At 33.6% G+C, this 21,453-nt stretch overlaps 1 protein-coding gene across 3 annotated transcripts; it reads left to right on the forward strand.

The window, feature by feature from the left end:
• Positions 1-869: 869 nt before the first annotated feature.
• LOC125842443 (uncharacterized) lies at positions 870-21,079 on the forward strand. 3 transcript variants are annotated; one of them, XM_049521736.1, is made up of 8 exons: positions 873-1,204; positions 1,287-1,418; positions 1,516-1,596; positions 1,978-2,118; positions 2,754-2,825; positions 19,629-19,655; positions 20,541-20,636; positions 20,725-21,079. In XM_049521736.1, the coding sequence occupies exons 1-8, from the start codon at positions 998-1,000 to the stop codon at positions 20,908-20,910; spliced, it is 942 nt and encodes a 313-aa protein (XP_049377693.1). In that variant the 5' UTR covers positions 873-997; the 3' UTR covers positions 20,911-21,079. The 3 variants fall into 3 exon arrangements, with proteins under 3 accessions (XP_049377695.1, XP_049377693.1, XP_049377694.1); XM_049521737.1 differs by having other exon boundaries at positions 877-1,204; positions 2,769-2,825; XM_049521738.1 differs by lacking the exon at positions 1,287-1,418 and having other exon boundaries at positions 870-1,204.
• Positions 21,080-21,453: the final 374 nt, after the last annotated feature.

Consider the following 21,453-nt stretch of genomic DNA (forward strand, 5'->3'; position numbering starts at 1 on the left):
ATTGCTTTAATTGTCTAAGGTAATAGTTAGTAAATTTCTTATAAATCTATAATTTAAAAATCTAATAAAGCTTATTGAATTTTCAATGAAGTTGATTTTTTATTTCTTTTCATTAAAGTTTGAAATAAAATCCTAATATTTGTATAACGCTATTAAAAGCACGTCATTTATTAAAGAGCTCATATTTTATTATTCCTTTAATTGTTTAAGAGTTAGTAAATTTCTTATAAATCTTTAACTTAAAAGTCTAATAAAGCTAATTGAATTTTCAATGAATTTGATTTTTTATTTCTTTTCATAAAGTTTGAAATAAAATTCTAATAATTGTACAACGCTGTTAAAAGCAAACAAAAGAAGACCTCATTTGTTTCTACTTCCATTTTTCGTGTCTCGATATTATTATCGTTACTAGAGATTAGTGTAAGTTTGAAACTTAAAAATGATTAAGCTACATATCATGCGGTTTGATTTTCAAAATTTTTGAACATTTATTCATAAAAAAAATATTAATAGTACATAGTTCAATTTTGAATTTTTTAGTGCGTCCATTTATCAAAAAAAAAATTGCTTATATAATTCTTGAACACCCTTCGTTAAATTTCTAGCTACGCCACTGTATGTATTAACAACAAGAATAGTATTAGTAAAAATAATAAATTAATTAATTAAAAGAAATAAGTAAAAAAATATTTAATTTTAACGGATGAAGTAAAATAAAGCTGAGAGAACAACAAAATTGGGTTCATAATAGTTTTTTCTTTTTTAAAGTAGAAAATGAGTAAAAAAGAGAGGAAAGAGTATAACAAGACAAGAAGAAAAATGAATTAAGAGGATAAGGAGAATGTGTATTGATTTTATAATTTTTTTTTATTTAGTTGTGTCTCATCCTCCAAGCTCGCGTGGTAGGGACAGAAAATGCAACTGTTTGTGTGCATATCTCATGAATGCAAATTGAAATAGTTTCTGTTATATGCCGTAAAACCAAGCAGACCGTTCCATGAATTTGAAGAGGGTGAGACAAGTTTCAGTTCCGGTGATTCAGGCATTCGCTTGTGAGAAGGACTCAGAAGCAATGCGACGACGTAGAGTGCTCAGAAAGTTTGATAAAGAATTAGCAAACCGAAATTACAAAGCTGCTAGCTCTCTGTTGAAGCAATTACAGCACATGCCCCGAGCCCTACTTGGCTTCGGTTCTGCCAAATTGGTAATTTATTTTTTTTCAAAACTTGCCATTACAAGCACTTTGCTGGAGTAATAGTTATACTGATTCGTTCACTGTAATGGAGGTGCCTAAAATAATACCAGCAATCAATACACAACAACTATCTATGGTTGATTCATCGTCTTTTGAATCTTTAGTTGACACAATTATGTGTTCAATCAAATATAGCATCAAGTTTGCTATATCAGATGAGGAGGTATGGCAGCTTCTTATTTTTAATTCTATTTGTTAATCCACATGCCATGGATTTTTTTTATTTAAATATTTGGCTTAGCTAGATTATATTCATGTAGGTCTTATTATCGGGAATGGAAGATGCTATGGGGAGTGAAACCGATAATTCCCCTTATGAAGATCATCAAATGTGTTTGCAAGTAAGACTTGTTAATAGGTTGATGGTTTTTTTTATGAAAGGAACAAAGACAAATGGCTATCACAGGCAAACATGTAATTGTTCATAAAACAATATTTAAATGACCCAATTCATAGGCAAGTGGTGACACTTGCTTTATATGGAATTCTATTTGACAAATTTAAGGCATGTCTATTTGCATACAAGCTTTTATTCTTCTGTTAGTAGCTACTATGTGTGTACACTATTGAATATCAAGTACATGGCGAGTCTCTCTGTTGTTGTAAGTTTTCTCGAACTGCTCTCTCTTCATTCAACTAATTTTCGCATTGTTTGTTTGGAACATTTTAAATCATGGAGCTCATATAGTCTAGCTGTAGGTTAAAAGGTGCATTTTGTGCAGCATGAGGTGGGGCATTTTTTGGTTGGTTACCTGGTGGGGGTCTTACCAAGAAGCTATGAAGTACCTAGTCTACAAGATATAACACAGGACAAATTTGCTCAGGGAAATGTGCAGTTTCTTGGCTTTGAATTTCTCAAAGAAGTAAGAATACTGTATTAGTTACTATGATAATTGTATAAACACCATGTCATGGCAACATATGGCTGTAGGATTTATTTTATTTCACTTTTCTTTAATCTCTTTGGTTTACTGTAGTACCTTAGAAATTTTGGCATGACTTCCATCTGAATTCCTTGTTCCATAATTGCTTGTTTTAATATTACATAATGTATGAGTTGAATGCCTTTTGGAATGTCATGGCGTCTATGCTCTCTTAAACAAACTAATGTAGGTTTTGAAACAAGTGCTTACTAGCTAAAAAGTTAGCATGTTCCCTACCATGTCCATATGCTTTCTTTTCTTAGAGTGAAGGAGCAACATGCATGCAATTTTGCTGACTACACTCCCAATTATGCGATGGGATTAATCTGCATATTTGTCTCTTGTAGTTGCTGCTATTTTGCTTGTGGTATTTCTTCCTCAATAATTACTACTTTAAGCATCCCTAGGCACACAGGTATTACACGTCGATTTTTTAAATCAATTCTTACTAGCCTTTGTTAGCTTCTCAAGACGAACTACTTCCCATACATATGTTGCAGTACAGAGAGGAAGATCTTTAAATTAGGTTAGTTTCTATTGTCAGTTGTATTTCAATGCATAGTCATTCATTTCAGGTCCAAATTGTGCAGGTTGATATTAATACTATATCAAGCAAACGGTGTACCCAGGGCAAGCTAAAAAGCAAGGTAAGAATGGCTTGTTAAATATGTTAGCTTGAAGCTACCGGGATTCATGTAAGATATGTGGAAGGGTGAAGGGCTGAAAATGTCCCTGAAGAAAAGGTATAATTTTACCCTCTGTTACTAGTTGAGATGACCACTAGCATTGCCGTTACCAAAGTGGCTCAAATATGCGCTTATTTGCCAATTCAGCAAACGGGATCATTAAAAAAAGAAATCAGAAAATAAATAAGACAAAGTAAACGTCGATGGCAGTAATGATCCCAACTATTAATGGAGGGCAAAATTGTACCCATTTTGCATAGTTCATGGGCATTTTTAACCCTTCGCCCTATGCGGAATGAATGTCAGGGACAGTGTTGGTGTAAATGATCATTATTGTGTAGACATAATTAGACCGTGTGAGTCTCTTCCATTTTAGTAGCGTTTCACAGTCATCCTCTAGGTAAATTAACTGGAAAATGTTTCTATTAATAGAGAGCCAAAGGATAGTTAAAAGATAGCAGCAGTTTTGGAGAGCCATCCCTCTATCAGGGGCGGAGCCAACCTTCTGTTAGGGGTTCATCCGAACCCCCTTCGGCGGAAAATATTACTATTTATACATGGTTAAAACTATGTTTTATGTATATATAGTAGATGTTGAACCCCCTTCGATTAGTTCGTGTGTTTAGTTCTTCAAATTTTGGACCCCCTCATTAGAAATCCTAGCTCCACCACTGCCATCTATGCATCTCTTGGAAATAAACGTCTATAAAATTTGAATTTCTGGTTAAGAGTAGCATACTGGAAAATATTGAACAAATACTTGAATTTTATGAGATGCTAGGGAGGAAACTGTAATAGGCTATCTTTGAGTACCATCTTGGCCTATCACCATATTATATTTCTGGATAAAAGGAATCAAATTAATTTGGGAAATAGTTTTTCTCGATGAGTCCTTCTCTCTCGGCGTAGGTTACTAACGTGTGCTGGCCATGGGGAAGAGAGCTCGTGCTCCATCGCAGAAGGCTCTAATGGCTCAGGAAGCAGCAACAAAAGGAAATCAACAAAGGGGGAAAAGGCACAGCAGCTTGAACTCCAGGAAGAGATCGAAATTGGATCTGAATCTAGTGCAACAATAAACCGGTAGAAAGAGGTAGAGAAAGTAGCTCAGTTAGCGGCGCAGAAGGCTAATGATACGGAGAAAGAAAACCATGCAATAGCACAAAAACATTGGGCCGAAATCGCTCATCTACAACCTTCGAGACAAGGGTCTCCATCTGGAAATGGAATGAAAGCATGGGCTGATGAAGAAGAAGAGGAACTGGTGCAGATGCCAAGACCAGAACAGCGTGGGACACATTTGATATTTCTAAACTATCCAATGTTGGTCAAGCTAGACTACATTGTTCCGGAGAAACATGGTGAGGAGTCGATTATCGGTATTGATTTAGAAGACATTGAGTCTGAAATTAGCTATTGGAATAATGCGGTGGTGTGTATGTTCTGGGTGCACACCCTCCATTCAATGTAATCAATGGATACATCCAGAAATTTTGGGTTGAACAAGATGGCGATGCTGAAAAATGGAGTCATAATAGTAAGGTTTGATTCAGTTGAAGGAAAAGAGGAGCTGTTGAAAGATGGGGAGTTTACCATTTTAATAATAAGCCATTTATTGTCAAAGCATGGTCTATGGATATGGAATTCACAAAGGAGGAATTGGATTCTGTTCCAATTTGGATAAAACTCCCAGGTTTGGACTTCAAGTATTGGAGTCCAATAGGATTAAGCAAGATAGGGAAACTATTGATGGCAGATCAGAACACTGAAAAGAAGCAGAGACTTAATTTTGCTAGAATCCTAGTTGAGGTAGAGTTTGGGGCCAATCTTCCAGAACTAGTGTGTTTCAAGAATGTAAAAGGGAAGGTGATAGAACAAAAAGTTGTGTATGACTAGAAGCCAACTCATTGCAGGTTTTGTGATAAATATGGGTACTCCACTGATGAATGTAGAAGGAAGAATCCTGCAAATAGGAAGGGGTAACAAAGGAAAATGAGAAGCAGGGTAAGTCACCTACACAAGTTGGACAAACCAGTGAAGTTAAAGAGGATAAACGAGCTGATTTAAAAACTGGAGAGAAGACAAAAGTACAGGTTGTACAACTTAGAGGACAACATACAAAACATACACAACAACAGGTTGAACAAGGGAGGCCATCTTCTGAGGGTTGGGTAACATCATTCAAGACCAGAAGGAGCCAAAGTCCACATCAAATACAAGTCACTAGTAATAATTCGTTCCAGATGTTGAACAAATCCATTGAGGTAAATACCCCAATTCCAAAATCTGTACAAACAATGGGAGGCAAAACCATGTTCCCAGTAGGGAATGGTTAGCATGCTATGCTGGAATGTGAGAGGGCTCAATGCCCTGAATAAGCAGAAGGAGGGTGTTACTCCTCTGCAATAAGGAAAAAGTGGGATTGATTGGGCTGGTTGAAACAAAGGCGAAAAGCCAAAATATGGAGAAAGTGGTGAAGAAAATGTTTGCAGGTTGGCAATTCCTAACCAACTTAGAGTCACACTATAGTGGAAGAATTCTGCTAGTTTGGTCAGTTTGGAGACCAGATTACTATAAGGTGGAGTTCGTGGAAAGATCTGCCCAAATACTGACTTGCAAGGTCTGTCACACTCCTCTTCAACTAACGTTTGGGGTGTCAATTGTATATGCATACAACACCAGAGAGGAAAGAAGAGGCATGTGGATGGAAATAAAAACGCAAAGCTCTATTTGTTGAGAATCATGGTTATTACTGGGTGATTTAATTTAGTGTTACGCGCTGATGATAGTCTGGGAGGTAACCCTGTCTCTTGGACGGAAGTTGCCGAATTTCAAGACTATTGATGTAAGTGGCTTGTTGGAACTACCCCATCAAGGGAAAAAGTAAACATAGAATGATAGAAGTACATGGAATATGATTTATTCAAAGATTGATTGGATGTTCAACAATTATATTTGGTTGAACACTATGCCTTCATGTGGAGCATCTTATCTACCTGAAGGTATAAGTGACCACTGCCCTGCAAAGGTTTATCTACAGAATCATACTATTAGAACAAGGAGAGCATTCCAGTATTGTAATGTTTGGTCTCAACATCCACAACTCAATGATAAAAGCCAAGCAGTATGGACCACACACGTGGAGGGATGCAAAATATGGAAAGTAGCGAAAAGATTAAAATTATTGAAACCATGTCTGAAGAAGCTGAATACACAATATTTCAGGAACATAGTTACTGAAGCAAGTGAAGATAGGGATGCATTGATAGAAGATCAACATAAACTTCATATTGACCCTCTGAATAAGTCTTTGCAGGAAGAGGAGAGGGTTAAACATGACAAGTACAGGTACACTTCCTATATGGCTGAGAGGTTTCTTCAGCAACAAAGTAAGGCCACATGGTTGAAACTGGGTGATGATTGTACGAGATACTTCTTCTCTGTGATAAAACATCAACGACTCCAACAAGCAATAACACAAGTAAGAGATGACCAAGTAGAATGACAGTATGATCAGGAGGTGATTGCTACCATATTTGTGAAATTTTATGAGGAGCTACTGGGGAAGGAAAAAGTTAATAAGGAGGCAGCTCACACATCTTTCTTGAGTAATGGTCCTATCCTTTTGTCACTCCCCGAGCCTATACCCTGGGTGGGACTGACACTCGAGAACCATTGCTGGCCCCAAGCGAACCCTTGGACTGTCTTACTTACTTAGCGGAAGACTTAACTCAACAAGGATAAATCTATGTAATAAACTGGAATGTTTGAATGAACATTCAACTGCCATTAAGGCAAACTCAAGTCTCAACATAAGATAATGACAATGAAAAGACTAAAGAACTAACATCTAACTGTCTATGAAGCTTCTAAAACAACTGAGATGGATGTCGGGACAAGACCCACGACATCCTAATGAACTAATAATAAAACTGAAAGCAATAAAAGGGATCCTCCAAAAGCAAGGAGGCTCACCACAAGACTCTGAGTGCTCAACTGGATCAACGATGCGCTGGATGCTGATCCTGGTTACCTGTGTCTGCATCATAATAAGATACAGGCCAAATGGCATCAGTACATTGAATGTACGAGTATGCGAGGGGAATTCTAAAACAAGACATAAGCTTGAAAGGAAACTAAAGAACTTACCTCGCTCAACTCAACTCAACATAACTGAACTGATTTCAATATAAAGTAGTTTAAAACAAGTGCAATATAAAGAAAAGTAGTTTAAAAACATGATGTCAACTCTGTGTGTATGCAAAGATACATATACTCTGAAATGTATGTAAAAATACAATAAACTGTGTATATAAGAATACCATTACTTCTGTGGGAGTTTTTCTAACCGACAACCATCACTTAAAAGCTATTGTGATGATACATCGTTTTGCCTCACGCTGCCAGGGCCGTCCTATACCTTGCTGAGGGTATAGAACCTGAACTACTAAGTGGATCCACTACTCTATGCTAAAAAGCACTAAAGGAATCATCTAAAAAGTATGACCCTTTTCAATCCATGATGGCTACATGGTTTATGGGGTTGTGAGTTCTCTGAACTCTCCCCCATATCGGTGCTAAATACTACTCCCAAAAATATGATACTAGCTCTTATGTTTAAAAACATACTTCTTTCTGTGATTTGAGATAATTGCTCAAAAACTTAACTCAAAGGCTATCTTGGAAATCAAAGTTTCCCCTTTTGCTCAATATGAAAGCGTTTACTCTTTTCTGAAAACAAGCTCAAAGGCTCTTTGGAAATCTCAGTTTCCGTTCTTATTTAAATGTGAAAATATTTTAAAACTCTTTGGGAATACATAGTACCCATATACTTCTTTGAAGAAATGAACTTCAATCTTTACTCTTTACTCTTTACTCAACTTGAACTTTAAGTCTTAAAACAAAGTTAAAAGCATTTGCAAAAGACTTCTTGAAAGGATTCTAAGAACTTCCTAGACTTGACTCTTAACTTTCCTTGAATTTGAATTTATGGATTCAAGGTTATGATTCATGTTTATGTTTCTAGATGATTTCTAGATGTTTAGAAGTCATTTAGAGTAGTTAGAATCAATAGGAAGTGTTAGTACACTTTATCAAAAAAAAAAAGAGGAAGTGTTAGTACACTTTAGAAAGACTTAAATGGGCTAAACGATGAAAAACTGGTGGAAAACGACTATCGGGGCATGTCCCTGGCGCGCCGCGCCATCCCCAACTTACTGGGGCTCCAAAAGGGCGCATTGCTAGCGCGCCGCCCTAGTCCCTCTGGCTTAGATGGGGTGCGCCGCGCCAGCCCCTCCTCAGGTGCAATCTGACGAATTTTTCAACTCATTTTCTGACCTTAATTTGATTAATTTCGATTCTTTTCTCAATATCTCTTTTGATTCAGGTACCCAAAACATATACACAAGAATCTAACTCAAAACAACTCTAATAATCAACATTTAAGTCTCAAGAACTCCTTAATCTCATCCCAAATTCAAGAACGAAACTAATTCAAGAATGCAACTCAAGAACATCAAATTCTCAATCTTTTTAGGACGAAAATACGCTGAATTAAACATGCTTGGCGCGTGGGTCAATTAACCTAACACTATGTGGTCTCACATACCTTGTAGGGATCACCCCTTGACGAAATCCACAAGCGATTCCTTACGAAGACGATGAATCTTGAACTTTCTTCTCCTTTCTCCTCTTTTCTCTTTTCTCCAAGCCCTAGCGTGAACTTCAACATTTCTAAACTGACTAACATCTGATTTGACCCCAATTAATTACCCAAAAACGTAATAAAATAATTGGGCAAGGAAAAGACCATAACGCCCTTCTAAAATTCGGATTAGACTTTCCTTATTTGAACAACCAACTTCAAATGGGAATATCTCACTCATACGAACTCAGAATCGCGCAAACTCGGCGGCGTTGGAAAGATTATTCCAAGATCTTTCCTACGATATCTGGAAATACACCTAACTCATCATCCTGAGTTAGAAGTTATGGTCATTTGAAGTTGACCAAAAATCCAACTTAACATACTTAACAAATTTTCCAGATTTTTATATTCTTTCCAAGATGACTATTTCCACTTTTAAACTTTTTTCTAGTTATGGGGTTTTACACCTTTCTATAGAACAACAACTAGCTTTGCAACAGGAATTCACACAAGTGGATGTTAAGGCAACAATGTTCAAGATAGACTGCAACAAAAGCCCAGGACCTGATGGCTATGGCAATGGGTTCTTTAGGTCAGCTTGGGAGGTTGTAGGAAAGATATCACAGAATCTATCCTAGAGTTTTTTGGGAATGGTAAGCTGCTGAAACAACTTAATCCCTACTAATATTGCCTTGATACCTAAAGTCTCTGTACTAGAATTTGCCAGCCAGTTCACTTCAAACTTATTTCTTGTTGGAATGTGTTGTGTAAGTGCATAACAAAAATAATTTGTATGAGGTTAAAGGAAGCTATAACCCACATAGTGACAGACAACCAATTTGCATTTGTTTAGGGGAGATCAATGTTGCATAATGTTTTAATACGTCATGACCTATTCAGACACTATAATAGACAAACATCTCCTAAATGCTTGATGAAAATTGATCTGAGGAAGGCATACGACATGGTCAACTGGGAATTTGTCACTACTAAAAAAACAGTTAATACCGACCTGTAAATACCGACCTCCAGAGGTCGGTATTCCCTGAAATACCGACCTAAAACCGACATCCCAGCTTAGGTCGAAAAAAGCTTGGTCGCTATTCAATACCGACCTCTGGAGGTCGGTATTTACTGACCTCTCGAGGTCAGTTTGTATTTTATGTCGGAATATTCATTTTTTTAAATTCCGACCTCTGGAGGTCGGTATTTTTACTTTTGCATTTTGAGATTCTGACCTCCGGAGGTCGGTATTTTTATTTTTATAATGTTGAAATTCTGACCTCCGGAGGTCGGTATTTTTTTATTTTTGTAATGTTGAAATTATGACCTCCGGAGGTCGGTATTTTTATTTTTGTAATGTTGAAATTCCGACCTCCGGAGGTTGGTATTTTTATTTTTGTATTTTTGAAATTCTGACCTTCGGAGATCGGTATTTTTATTTTTGTAATGTTGAAATTCCGACCTCCGGAGGTCCGTATTTTTATTTTTGTATTTTTGAAACTCTGACCCCCGGAGGTCGGTATTTTTATTTTTGTAATGTTGAAATTCTAACTTCCGGAGGTCGGTATTTTTATTTTTGTAATGTTGAAATTCTGACCTCCGGAGGTCGGTATTTTTATTTTTGTAATGTTGAAATTCTGACCTCAGGAGGTCGGTATTTTTATTTTTGGTATGTTGAAATTCCGACCTCCGGAGGTCGGTATTTTATTTTTTGTATTTTTGAAATTCTGACCTCCGGAGGTCGGTATTTTTATTTTTGTAATGTTGAAATTCCGACCTCCGGTGGTCGGTATTTTTATTTTTGTATTTTTTGAAATTCTGACCTCCGGAGGTCAGTATTTTTATTTTTGTATTTTTAAAATTCTGACCTCCGGAAGTCGGTATTTTTATTTTTGTATTTTTAAAATTTTGACCTCCGGAGGTCGGTATTTTTATTTTTTAGTTTTGGAATTCTGACCTTCGGAGGTCGGTATTTTTATTTTTTATTTTTGAAATTCCAACCTCCGGAGGTCGGTTTTCTGCTACAAAACAGACAACAAATTGCTGCAATTTTTAGTTGCCCATCTGCATATTTATACCAAAACAACTCAAAGTCAAATAAACTTCATCCAACCAAAACAACCCAAAGCCAAATAAAATTCATCCAACCAAAACAACCCAAAGCCAAATAAACTTTATCCAACCTAAACAACATAATATTTTCAACATATACATTAAACTATTTCAAAATAAACTTCATCCAACTTCAAAATAAACTAAAATACGATCAAATTAAACAATTCCAAAAATATAGAAGTCTAAAATGTCAAATAGATACAACTACTCCTCATCACCCTCACTCTCTTTATCAAACTTACCATTCTCATCACCCTCACTTTCTTTATCAGGCTTATCATTCTCATCACCCTCCTGATTAGATCCATCACTACTGGCCGGACATGGAGGGAGAATATTTCCCGATTCAAAAAGAAAAGTTAGTTGGGCCTAAAGCGCTGCATACCTCTTGTTCTCTACCTCCTTTGCTGCCACAATCTCCTCCTCTCTCTTCTTCTCTCTTTCTTCTCTCTTTCTGCTACAGCAGCAAGCTCGGCATTGAGATAAGCTATCTTACTCTCCATTGCAGATATTGTCTCTATCCCCGCCATCAAAGCTTGAGGATGATGAACCACAATGCCAAGACTTCTTCTTCTGATATGCCTTTTCTGGATAGCCGTAGACTGAACCTCTAATCGGTTCACCAGCACTCTGTTTCCAAAGATTCTCGTTTTCTTCTTGTGTAAATGGTTTGTCCTGACTCTTAAGAGGTAGAGTACTACAATATTCCTGAGATATTTGTATATACCTATCCTGTAATTTAAACAAAGAACTCTACGAATAACTTTAACTACATTAGTTTGGACTTAATTCCAACAACTAAATTCACTAACTAACCCACATTATTTATTTTAACTTATTTAAACAACTTAACAACTTTTTAACTTTAACTACAATAGTTTTGACTTAATTCCAACAACTAAATCCACTAACTAAATGACATTATTTATTTTAACTTATTTAAACAACTTAACAACTTTTTAACTTTAACTACAATAGTTTTGACTTAATTCCAACAACTAAATCCACCAACTAAATCAATTTTATCATCTACAGGATCAAATAGTGTTGATACTTATGCTTAAAAAATATATTATTTCTAAATTTAAAGCTAAATGTCAACACTAGATGGACACAAATCGATCTTGCAAGAAAATCAATTTAGGATCAACTAGTGTTGGTACTTATGCTTAACAGACACATTATTCCTAAATTAAAGCTTAATATCAACACTAGATGGACACAAATCGATCTTGCAAGAAAATCAATTTTGTCATCAATAGGATCAACTAGTGTTGGTACTTATGCTTAACAAATATATTATTTCTAAATTTAAAGCTAAGTGTCAACACTAGATGGACACAAATCAATCCTGCAAGAAAATCAATTTTGTCATCAATAGGATCAACTAGTGTTGGTATTTATGCTTAACAAATATATTATTTCTAAATTTAAAGTCAAGTGTCAACACTAGATGGACATAAATCGATCTTGCAAGAAAATCAATTTTGTCATCAATAGGATCAACTAGTGTTGGTACTTATGCTTAACAAGCAATCGATGGACACAAAAAAATTATCACAAAATTAAAGCTAAGTATCAATACTAGATGGACACAAACACATTATTGAAAACAATTGTACTTGAACTTTAGAAATCTAGAAGCACCAACCTTATCTCCTATTTTGATGAAAGAAGCAACATAGTCTTGTATCAACTTTTTTAGATGTTGAGCTTCCTCAGTTGCCTAGCACGGAAAGTTCTAAAATTAGTTATATATAAACTTCAAATCCAAGAATATTAGTTTTATATATATATATATATATATATATATATTCAAGTTTTAATAAGTTCAAGTTTTCAATTCAAGTTCATATCTAATTTCTAAAATTAATTAGTTATATATTCAAGCTAATTAGTTCCAAGTTCAAGTTCTAATTTCAAGTTCAAGTCTAAGTTCATGTTCTAAGTTCAAGTTCAAGTTCTAATTTCAAGTTCAAGTTCTAAGTTCAAGTTCAAGTTCTAATTATTCTAAGTTCAAGTTCAAGTTCTAAGTTCAAGTTCAAGTTTTAATTTCAAGTTCAAGTTCCAAGTTCAAGTTGAAGTTCTAAGTTCAAGTTCAAGTTCTAAATTCATGTTCAAGTTCTATTTTCAAGTTCAAGTTCTAAGTTCAAGTTCTAAGTTCAAGTTCAAGTTCAAGTTCAAGTTCTTAGTTCAAGTTCAAGTTCTAATTTCAAGTTCAAGTTCTAAGTTCAAGTTCAAATTCTAAGTTCAAGTTCAAGTTCTAAGTTTAACTTCAAATTCTAAGTTCAAGTTCAAGTTCTAAGTTCACGTTCAAATTCTAAGTTCTACTTCAAATTCTAATTAAGTTCATGACATTCAAACATTCATCATCTAAATTCATGACATTCAAACATTCATCTTCTACTCATAACACTTAAATTACTAATTTCTAACTTCAAATTAACACTTTACTAACTAGTCCTAAAATCAAATCCAAAAAAATCACAATTCAACCTCAAATTACATATTCTCAAGTTTAAACTAGTCCTAAAATATAAAAATGCTAATTCTTCACTAACTAACAATGCCCAATTTAAAAATGCCTAAGTTCTTTTTTAAAAAACCTTAAAATAAAAATCTTCAATTATCTATACCTAACTAACAATAATCAAATCAAATTAACAATTGAATAACACAACCAACAAACAAAAACAATAATATACTAACAAACAATCAATTATAATCACTAGAATTAAAGCTAAGTATTAATACTAGATGGACACAAACACATTATTCAAAACAATTGTACTTGAACTTGAGAAATTTAGAAGCACCAACCTTATCTCCAACTTTGATGAAAGAAGCAATACAGTCCTGTATCAACTTTTTTACATGTTGAGCTTCCTCATTTGTCTAGCACGAAAAATTCTTAAATTAGTTAAATATAAACTTCATATCCAAGAATATTAGTTATATATATATATATATTCAAGTTTTAATAAGTTCAAGTTTCAATGCAAGTTCATATCTAATTTCTAAACTTAATTAGTTATATATTCAAGCTAACTAGTTCCAAGTTCAAGTTCTAATTTCAAGTTCATATTCCTAATTAAGTTCAATTTATAGTAAATTCAAGTTATAATTAATTATAAGTTCTAATTAAGTTGTAATTTAAATCCCTAAAATTCTAAATTCAAACTAGCTAGCTAGTGTCCCAACTTCAAACTATTAATTAGTCCTAAAATATCAATATAATTCAAACTATTAGTCCTAAATTCCAAATTCAATCTAGCCTTAAAATCACAAATTGAAAGTACTCCTAGAATTCAAAAATCAAACTATAGTGCTAAAATCCTAAATTCAAACTATTAGTAGTCCTAAAATCTCAATAATAATTCAAACTTGTCCTAAATTCAAAATTCAAACTAGTCTTAAAATCACAAATTCAAACTGGCCTTAAATTTCAAAATCTAACTAGTGCTAAAATCCTAAATTAAAATTAGCTAGCTATTCCTAATCCCAAATTCAAACTATTAGTCCTAAAATCTCTATAATAATTTAAACTAACTCAAATAATACCCAAATTCAAACAACTCCTTAAATACCCTAATTCAATCTAATCTTACAATTACAAAATCAAACTAATTAACTCAAGAAATATCGAATTTCAAACAAATCCTAAGATACCCTAATTCAAACTAACCCTAACATTAAAATTTTCAATTTACAATCAACAAACACAAACTAACAATCAAATAATCCCTAATTCAAACTAACAATCAAAAATCCTAAATCATTCACTTACTAACTAACAATCAATCAAACTAGGAATATTAGTACTCTAATTTTGAGATACTTCAACTAAATAGAAACAAAAGTAATCTTTTATGGAGGTTCTAAAAATTCACCTTGAGTAAGAAGGTCGGGGAGGGTGGCGCGAACTGAGAAAACTGATATGGAGGCGGCGCTGGTCGGGATGGAGGCGGCACGACCTTCCTCTGCAACTGCACGCCCTCTGCAGCTGCGCGCGACGTCCTCTGCTGCTGCGACGGTGGCGCCGGTCGGGGATGGTGGGGCGCCGGTCGGGGATGGGTGGGGGTGGGGAGTAAGACTTCACTTAGGTTTTGAGACTTTACTTAGAGTGAGACTTTGATATTATCATTCTTTTCTTAAAAGAATTGTTTAATTTACCGACCATGGGATGTCGGTATTTTTTAAAATAATTATTTATATTTAAAAATATTTAATAAATACCGACATCGTGAAGTCGATATTATTTAAATAAAATAATAATTTAATATACCGACCTCTTTAGGTTGGTATTTATTAATTTATTTTAATATAAACTCAGTTCTTGAGGTTGATTTATTAATTAAACACACACACACACACACACACATATATATATATATGAAATACATTAAATTTAATTTTATTGATCAACAAAAGTTTATCAATATCAAATTTAATATATAAATCTCCTTGAATTGATCATCGGTATTTCTTTAATTTATAATGTATTTCATATCTAAACCACTAGTATATAAGACTTGATTTGTTAAACTACTCGAGGAGTATATAATTAAATATATATATATATATATATATATCTATATTAATAGAACATAATTAATAATAATTAATAAAAATAATTAATAAACTTAATTTTATAAATTTAAATTATATAACTCCTAATTATATAAATTTAATTTTATTGATCAACAAAACTTTATCAATATCAAATATATATAGATAAATCTCCTTGAATTGATTATCGATATTTCTTTAATTGTTAATGTATTTCATAACTAAACCACTAGTATATAAGACTTGATTTGTTAAACTACTCGAGGAGTATATAATTAAATATATATATATATATATATATATAATTTAACTAGACATCAACAGAAGTTTAATTTAATAAATTTAATTTATCGATAAAGTTAATTTTATAAATTTAAATTATATAACTCCTAATTATATAAATTTAATTTTATTGATCAACAAAAGTTTATCAATATCAAATATATATATATAATTTAACTACACATCAACAGAAGTTTAATTTAATAAATTTAATTTATCGATAAAGTTAATTTTATAAATTTAAATTATATAACTCCTAATTATATAAATTTAATTTTATTGATCAACAAAAGTTTATCAATATCAAATATATATATATAATTTAACTACACATCAACAGAAGTTTAATTTAATAAATTTAATTTATCGATAAAGTTAATTTTATAAATTTAAATTATATAACTCCTAATTATATAAATTTAATTTTATTGATCAACAAAAGTTTATCAATATCAAATTTAATATATAAATCTCCTTGAATTGATCATCGGTATTTCTTTAATTGATAATGTATTTCATATCTAAACCACTAGTATATAAGACTTGATTTGTTAAACTACTCGAGGAGTATATAATTAATCAACGTATTTTATACTCCGATAAAGTATCGTTTACATGTTATCATAATAGAAGGTGATCACTACACTTAACACCCATTCAATTAGATCGAACGTATATAATAATACTAGCTATCTCGTGCTCATTTCATACGAGAATGGATTATATGTTAGCTCTTCACCTCTACATCATGACATCAGCTATTAAGTTCATGATTAGACGAAGGACTGATAGAATTTGTACATTACTCTAGAAATATAAGTATAATTATCTCCTAATTCATATCAACGTAGTTTCATACTCTAAATATGGATTATAGATGTTTTTTTACTTATTCCACGAATTCTAACTTTTTATTTATAGAAGTATACAAAATTGTTACAGTTTTTGAACAATTAATTGTAGGTGTAAAATGAAATTTTAGTATTATGCACAATAGCAAAATTATGATTATTAATAGGAATATTTTAAACAAACCGACCTCCGGATGTTGCTTTTATTAAAAGTAATTAGATTTAATAAAAAAATACCGACGTCATGAGGTCGGTATCACAATAAAAGTAATCATGTTAATAAAATAATATTGACATCGGGAGGTCGGTATTTTATATTAAATTATTTTTTAACTTGTATAAATTACCGTCATTCGGAAGACGATTTATTTAAATTTAATTGAAAATATTAATTTATTACATACTATTTAATTTTACCGACTTCCAGAAGTCGGTATTATAATTTTTTTGTTTTTTATACTACACAAAATCGTCCTCCGAAAGACGATTTAAATAAAATTAAATCAAAATATTTCTCAATTTTATTTTTTTATATTTAATTGAGAAAATAATACCGACATCAAGAGGTCGGTTTTTATTGTAATTCATTTTCTAGGAAAAATTCCGACCTCCTGAGGTCGGAATTTGGTTTTCCCGCTTTATTTTGCATAAAAACCGACTACTTGTTGTCGGTTTTCATATCAACGTAATTTCATAGTATACAAAAATTGTTATAGGTGTAAAATGAACAACAAATCGACCTCCGAATGTCGCTTTTAAAAGTAATAGATGAAATAAAAATACCGACCTCCGGATGTCGCATTTAAAAGTAATAGATGAAATAAAAATATCGACCTCCGGATGTTGCTTTTAAAAGTAATAGATGAAATAAAAATACCGACCTCCAGATGTCACTTTAATTAATAGTAATTAGAAAAAATACCGACCTCATGAGGTCGTTATTTTAATTACATACTATTTAATTTTACCGACATTCAGAAGTCGGTATTATAACCGACATCAAGAAGTCGGTTTTTATGCAAAATAACCAAATTCCGACCTCAGGAGGTCGGAATTTTTCCCAGAAACAAAAACCGACCTCTTGATGTCGGTATTATTTTCTCAATTAAATATAAAAAATACCGACCCCATGAGGTCGGTATTTTATATTAATTTATTTTTTACATACTATTTAATTTTACCGACATACGAAAGTCGGTATTATTTGTTATTTGTTTAATACCGACATCAAGAGGTCGGTTTTTATTGTAATTCATTTTTTTTCGAGAAAAATTCCGACCTCCAGAGGTCGGAATTTGATTTTCCCGCTTTATTTTGCATAAAAATCGACTACTTGTAAATACCGACCTCCATTTGAGGTCGGAAATTTTTACGTCGGTATTCACTGTTTTTTTAGTAGCGTGTAAAGGAAGCTTTGCAGGGCTATGGATTCCCAAACAAATTTACAGAATTTGTCATGACCTACATCACATCTCCTATGTTCATTGTCAAGGCAAATGGAGAAGGACATGGATTTTTTTCTGGTAAAAGAGGACTAAGGTAGGGGGACCCCATGTCTCCTTTATTATTTGTACTTGTTATGGAGTATTTGTCCAGGACATTGAAGTGTATGAGTGAGTTGCCTAAATTTTAGTTTCATCCAATGTGTAAGAAAGTCAAGTTGACACATTTAGTATTTGCAGATGATTTGATGATAGTTTGCAAAGGGGATGTTTCATCAGTAAGCAATATAAGGAATCCTTGCAACATTTCAGTAGTGTCATTGGTTTAGTTGCAAATATGGACAAGTCAAATATATTCATGACAGGGGTGGATGACAACACTAAAAGCCAATTGTTGTCAAGAATAGGATTTTCGCAGGGCTCACTTCCTATTAGGTACCTTGGACTACCATTATCTTCTAAGAAATGGAGCAAATGGAGTGTTATCAACTGATCGAGAAGATCACTATTGAAACAGTTATCCTATGCAGGAAGGCTGCAGGTGATTATCTTAGTTATGTTTGCTATTCATAGCTTCTGGGGTTCTGTGTTTATACTACCCCAAAGTGTGTTACAAGAAGTTGACAAGAAATGTAGAGAGTACCTATGGGGCAGCTCTGAGGACAAGAGGAAGACAACATTAGTAGCTTGGGATAAAGTTTGTGTGCCTAAGAAATTTGGTGGTCTAAATATTAAAGGAAGCAAGTTGTGGAATGTGACATCTGTGGGTAAACTGCTATGGCAGTTAATAGTCAAGAAGGATGTACTGTGGGTTAAATGGGTACATAGGGTCTATATGAAGGAGCTAATTATGCATCAACGTATAGAGTGAAGAGTAAATTGAGGATTGCAGGGTTGATATGGAATAAAATCTCTCAACCAAGGCATAGCTTCATTGTGTTGTTAGCTGTGCAGGGCAGATTGCTGACCAAAGATAGACTACAAAGGATGAATATACCAGTGGATACTATAACATGCAGTTTGTGTGATGCTCAGGCTGTAGAGAGACAACACCACCTATTTTCTGTATGTGATTGGACTAAAGGACTCATTACAGCAATAGCTCAATGGACTGGAGTGCAGATTCCATCAGGAGATGTCAAACAGGTGTTGAATAGAATTAGGAGGAGACACTGGAAGCAACTTTACAAGGAAATAATAGCAGCACTTTGGGGCTCAATAGTATATTATGTGTGGCAGGCCAGGAATTGGAAACTGTACAGGGGAACTACTGTGACTACAAATACAACAATTACACAGATCAAACTACGTTTCAGTGTTAGATTAGATATGGTTAGAAAGACTAGGAAAGGCCAAAGATGTGGCTCTTTAATTCAGCAGTTTTTGATGTAATTAGAGATATATTGGAGGCTTAACTCACATAGCCTCCTTCCTAGAAGGTATTATGGAGTTAGGTGCTCTTTAGGTGTATTGGTTTGGTTGTTAATGGTAATATTTACATTTGTTACCAGAAAATAAAAAATAAAAATTCTGGATGTGCGCCAGTGGCATCCTCCCCTGTGCATTAGATTGTTCAATTTCTTTTTGATATGACAAATTGAAATCCTATTATCATGTAAATGTCGTAAACTTATGAGGAATGTTGTAATCAAATAAGCTATTTCACCGGTGTATAAAACTAATTGCTTTATGTATGATTGAACTTCGACATTCATCCACATTTAAAGATCTTTGTGGAAAAATGCACTTAATTATTATTCCTTTGTGTAGAAATAGTACGTTTTTTTAGTAACTCACATCTCCATGCTTTTCTAACCATAACTCCAACTTCCATGCTTAAAATGCAATGTGTTTGCAGGAAAACAGGGCCAAAATCTCATCCCAGGTCAGATATCTTGCTATTTTGATTGTTTTTCTTTTTATAAATGTTTGCCAGCCTTAAATCATTATTATTTGATTTGGAGATGGTTGACTTTTCTGTCCCAAGTTGTGTCTCAATTCTTGTGTTATATCAGGTGTAGCTGTGAACATTATTTCAGACCATTACCATTGACCCACAAATATAATGAATTTAAGTCACTTAATTGACCAACTCTAGCGTCATTGATATTGTAATGTAGCATTATAGCTACAGCCATTGTTGTAGGCTTGCAGCATGACACTCAGTTAGATACAAATAGTGCTGGCAAAAATGAGCCTGTATTTTGTTAAGCGGCTCAACCTGCCCATATTTTAGATGGGTAAAATTTGGTCTTCTGCCCATATTTAACCCATATAAATATGGATATATATGGGTAAAATTGGGTATGCCACATACTGCCCACTGGTCCGTTTCTTTGTAAAATTTTCATATCAGACGAAATAAATGATTAGTAATTTTATAGTTATTCAACAAATATATAATGAAACTTATTTTGTGTACTTATATTGCTGGGAAAAAAATAATTATTATTGAACTTATTGATTCTCTTCTTTGGTGGCATAATTATATTATTGTGAGAGTTTAAAAAAGGAACAACTTTTAACTTAACGAGAATGGGATCATTGATAACAGGGTCTTTTTTCACAACTTATAACACTGATCTTTGCTGGTAAAGTTTATCTTTCCAGCAAGTTTATGGCTTTAGGATATAAAAATGGGTCTGAATGATTTTTACCCAATCCATATTTTACCCAAGCCACTTTTCACCAGTATTAATATGGACGGTTTAAAACTCAATAAGGTGTTGAGTAAGTCTCAATAAAATAACTTGTAGTTTTTGTTTAGCAGACTTTGAACAGATTCTTGTGTGTGATACTAGGAGGGTTAGCAGCAGAGCACCTGGTATTTGGATACTCAGAATTACTTCACTCAGATGTTCAAAAGGTGACATGCTGTCTATAATATTTTGCTTTATGGATGTGGAGCCTAAGTAGGACTAGTAGCTGACTGCTTTTCCATTAACTGTGGGCAGTTGGACAGAGTGCTAAGGTGGTTATGCTACAATGAGAATGAAGCCGACTCTCTGGTAAGATGGGCTATACTTACCACTTTGTCACTATTAAGTCATCATCACGAGGCTCGATCAAGACTAGCAGAGGCCATGACTTCAAGAAGATCAATTGGCTATTGTATTGATATGATAGAGAACACTTTGTGAGACCATGTTGTTTAGCCACTGACTTGGGGGACCATATGATTTTTTTAACTCAACAAGTTCCCCTTCTCATTGTTTTGCAGCAGCAGAATATGTCAGAATACATAAGAGGGGTTACTTAAATAATGTCACTCTCTAATCTCTCAGAGAGCATCAGAAACTAAGTTACATTTACCCTAGTTGACATCACCTGGCCCTGACTGCAGTGTTATGGCCAAGTCCTTCAGAAAGAAGAAAAGAGTAAGTGAGGTCCAGTGGTAGGTGAGGAGATCACATGTAGGGTGTGTTTGGTATGAATTTTTTTTCCAATTTCCTCATGTTTGGTTGACTTAAATGTTTTGAAATATATTTTCCAAATCAACTCATTTTTCCTTCAAAAATTAAGGAAAACATTTTACAAAACTCTCCTCCTATCTCAAGTTACAATTTCTTTCTTACCCTGACCCTCCTCATTAAAAAATAATAATTAACCATTTCAAAAAAACTATTTTTGAAAAATAGTTCAAATTTTAAAATTGTGACTACCCCCACCCCTCTCCCCATTTT

The sequence above is a fragment of the Solanum stenotomum genome, chromosome 10, assembly GCF_019186545.1.
Source record: "Solanum stenotomum isolate F172 chromosome 10, ASM1918654v1, whole genome shotgun sequence".
Taxonomy (NCBI): domain Eukaryota; kingdom Viridiplantae; phylum Streptophyta; class Magnoliopsida; order Solanales; family Solanaceae; genus Solanum; species Solanum stenotomum.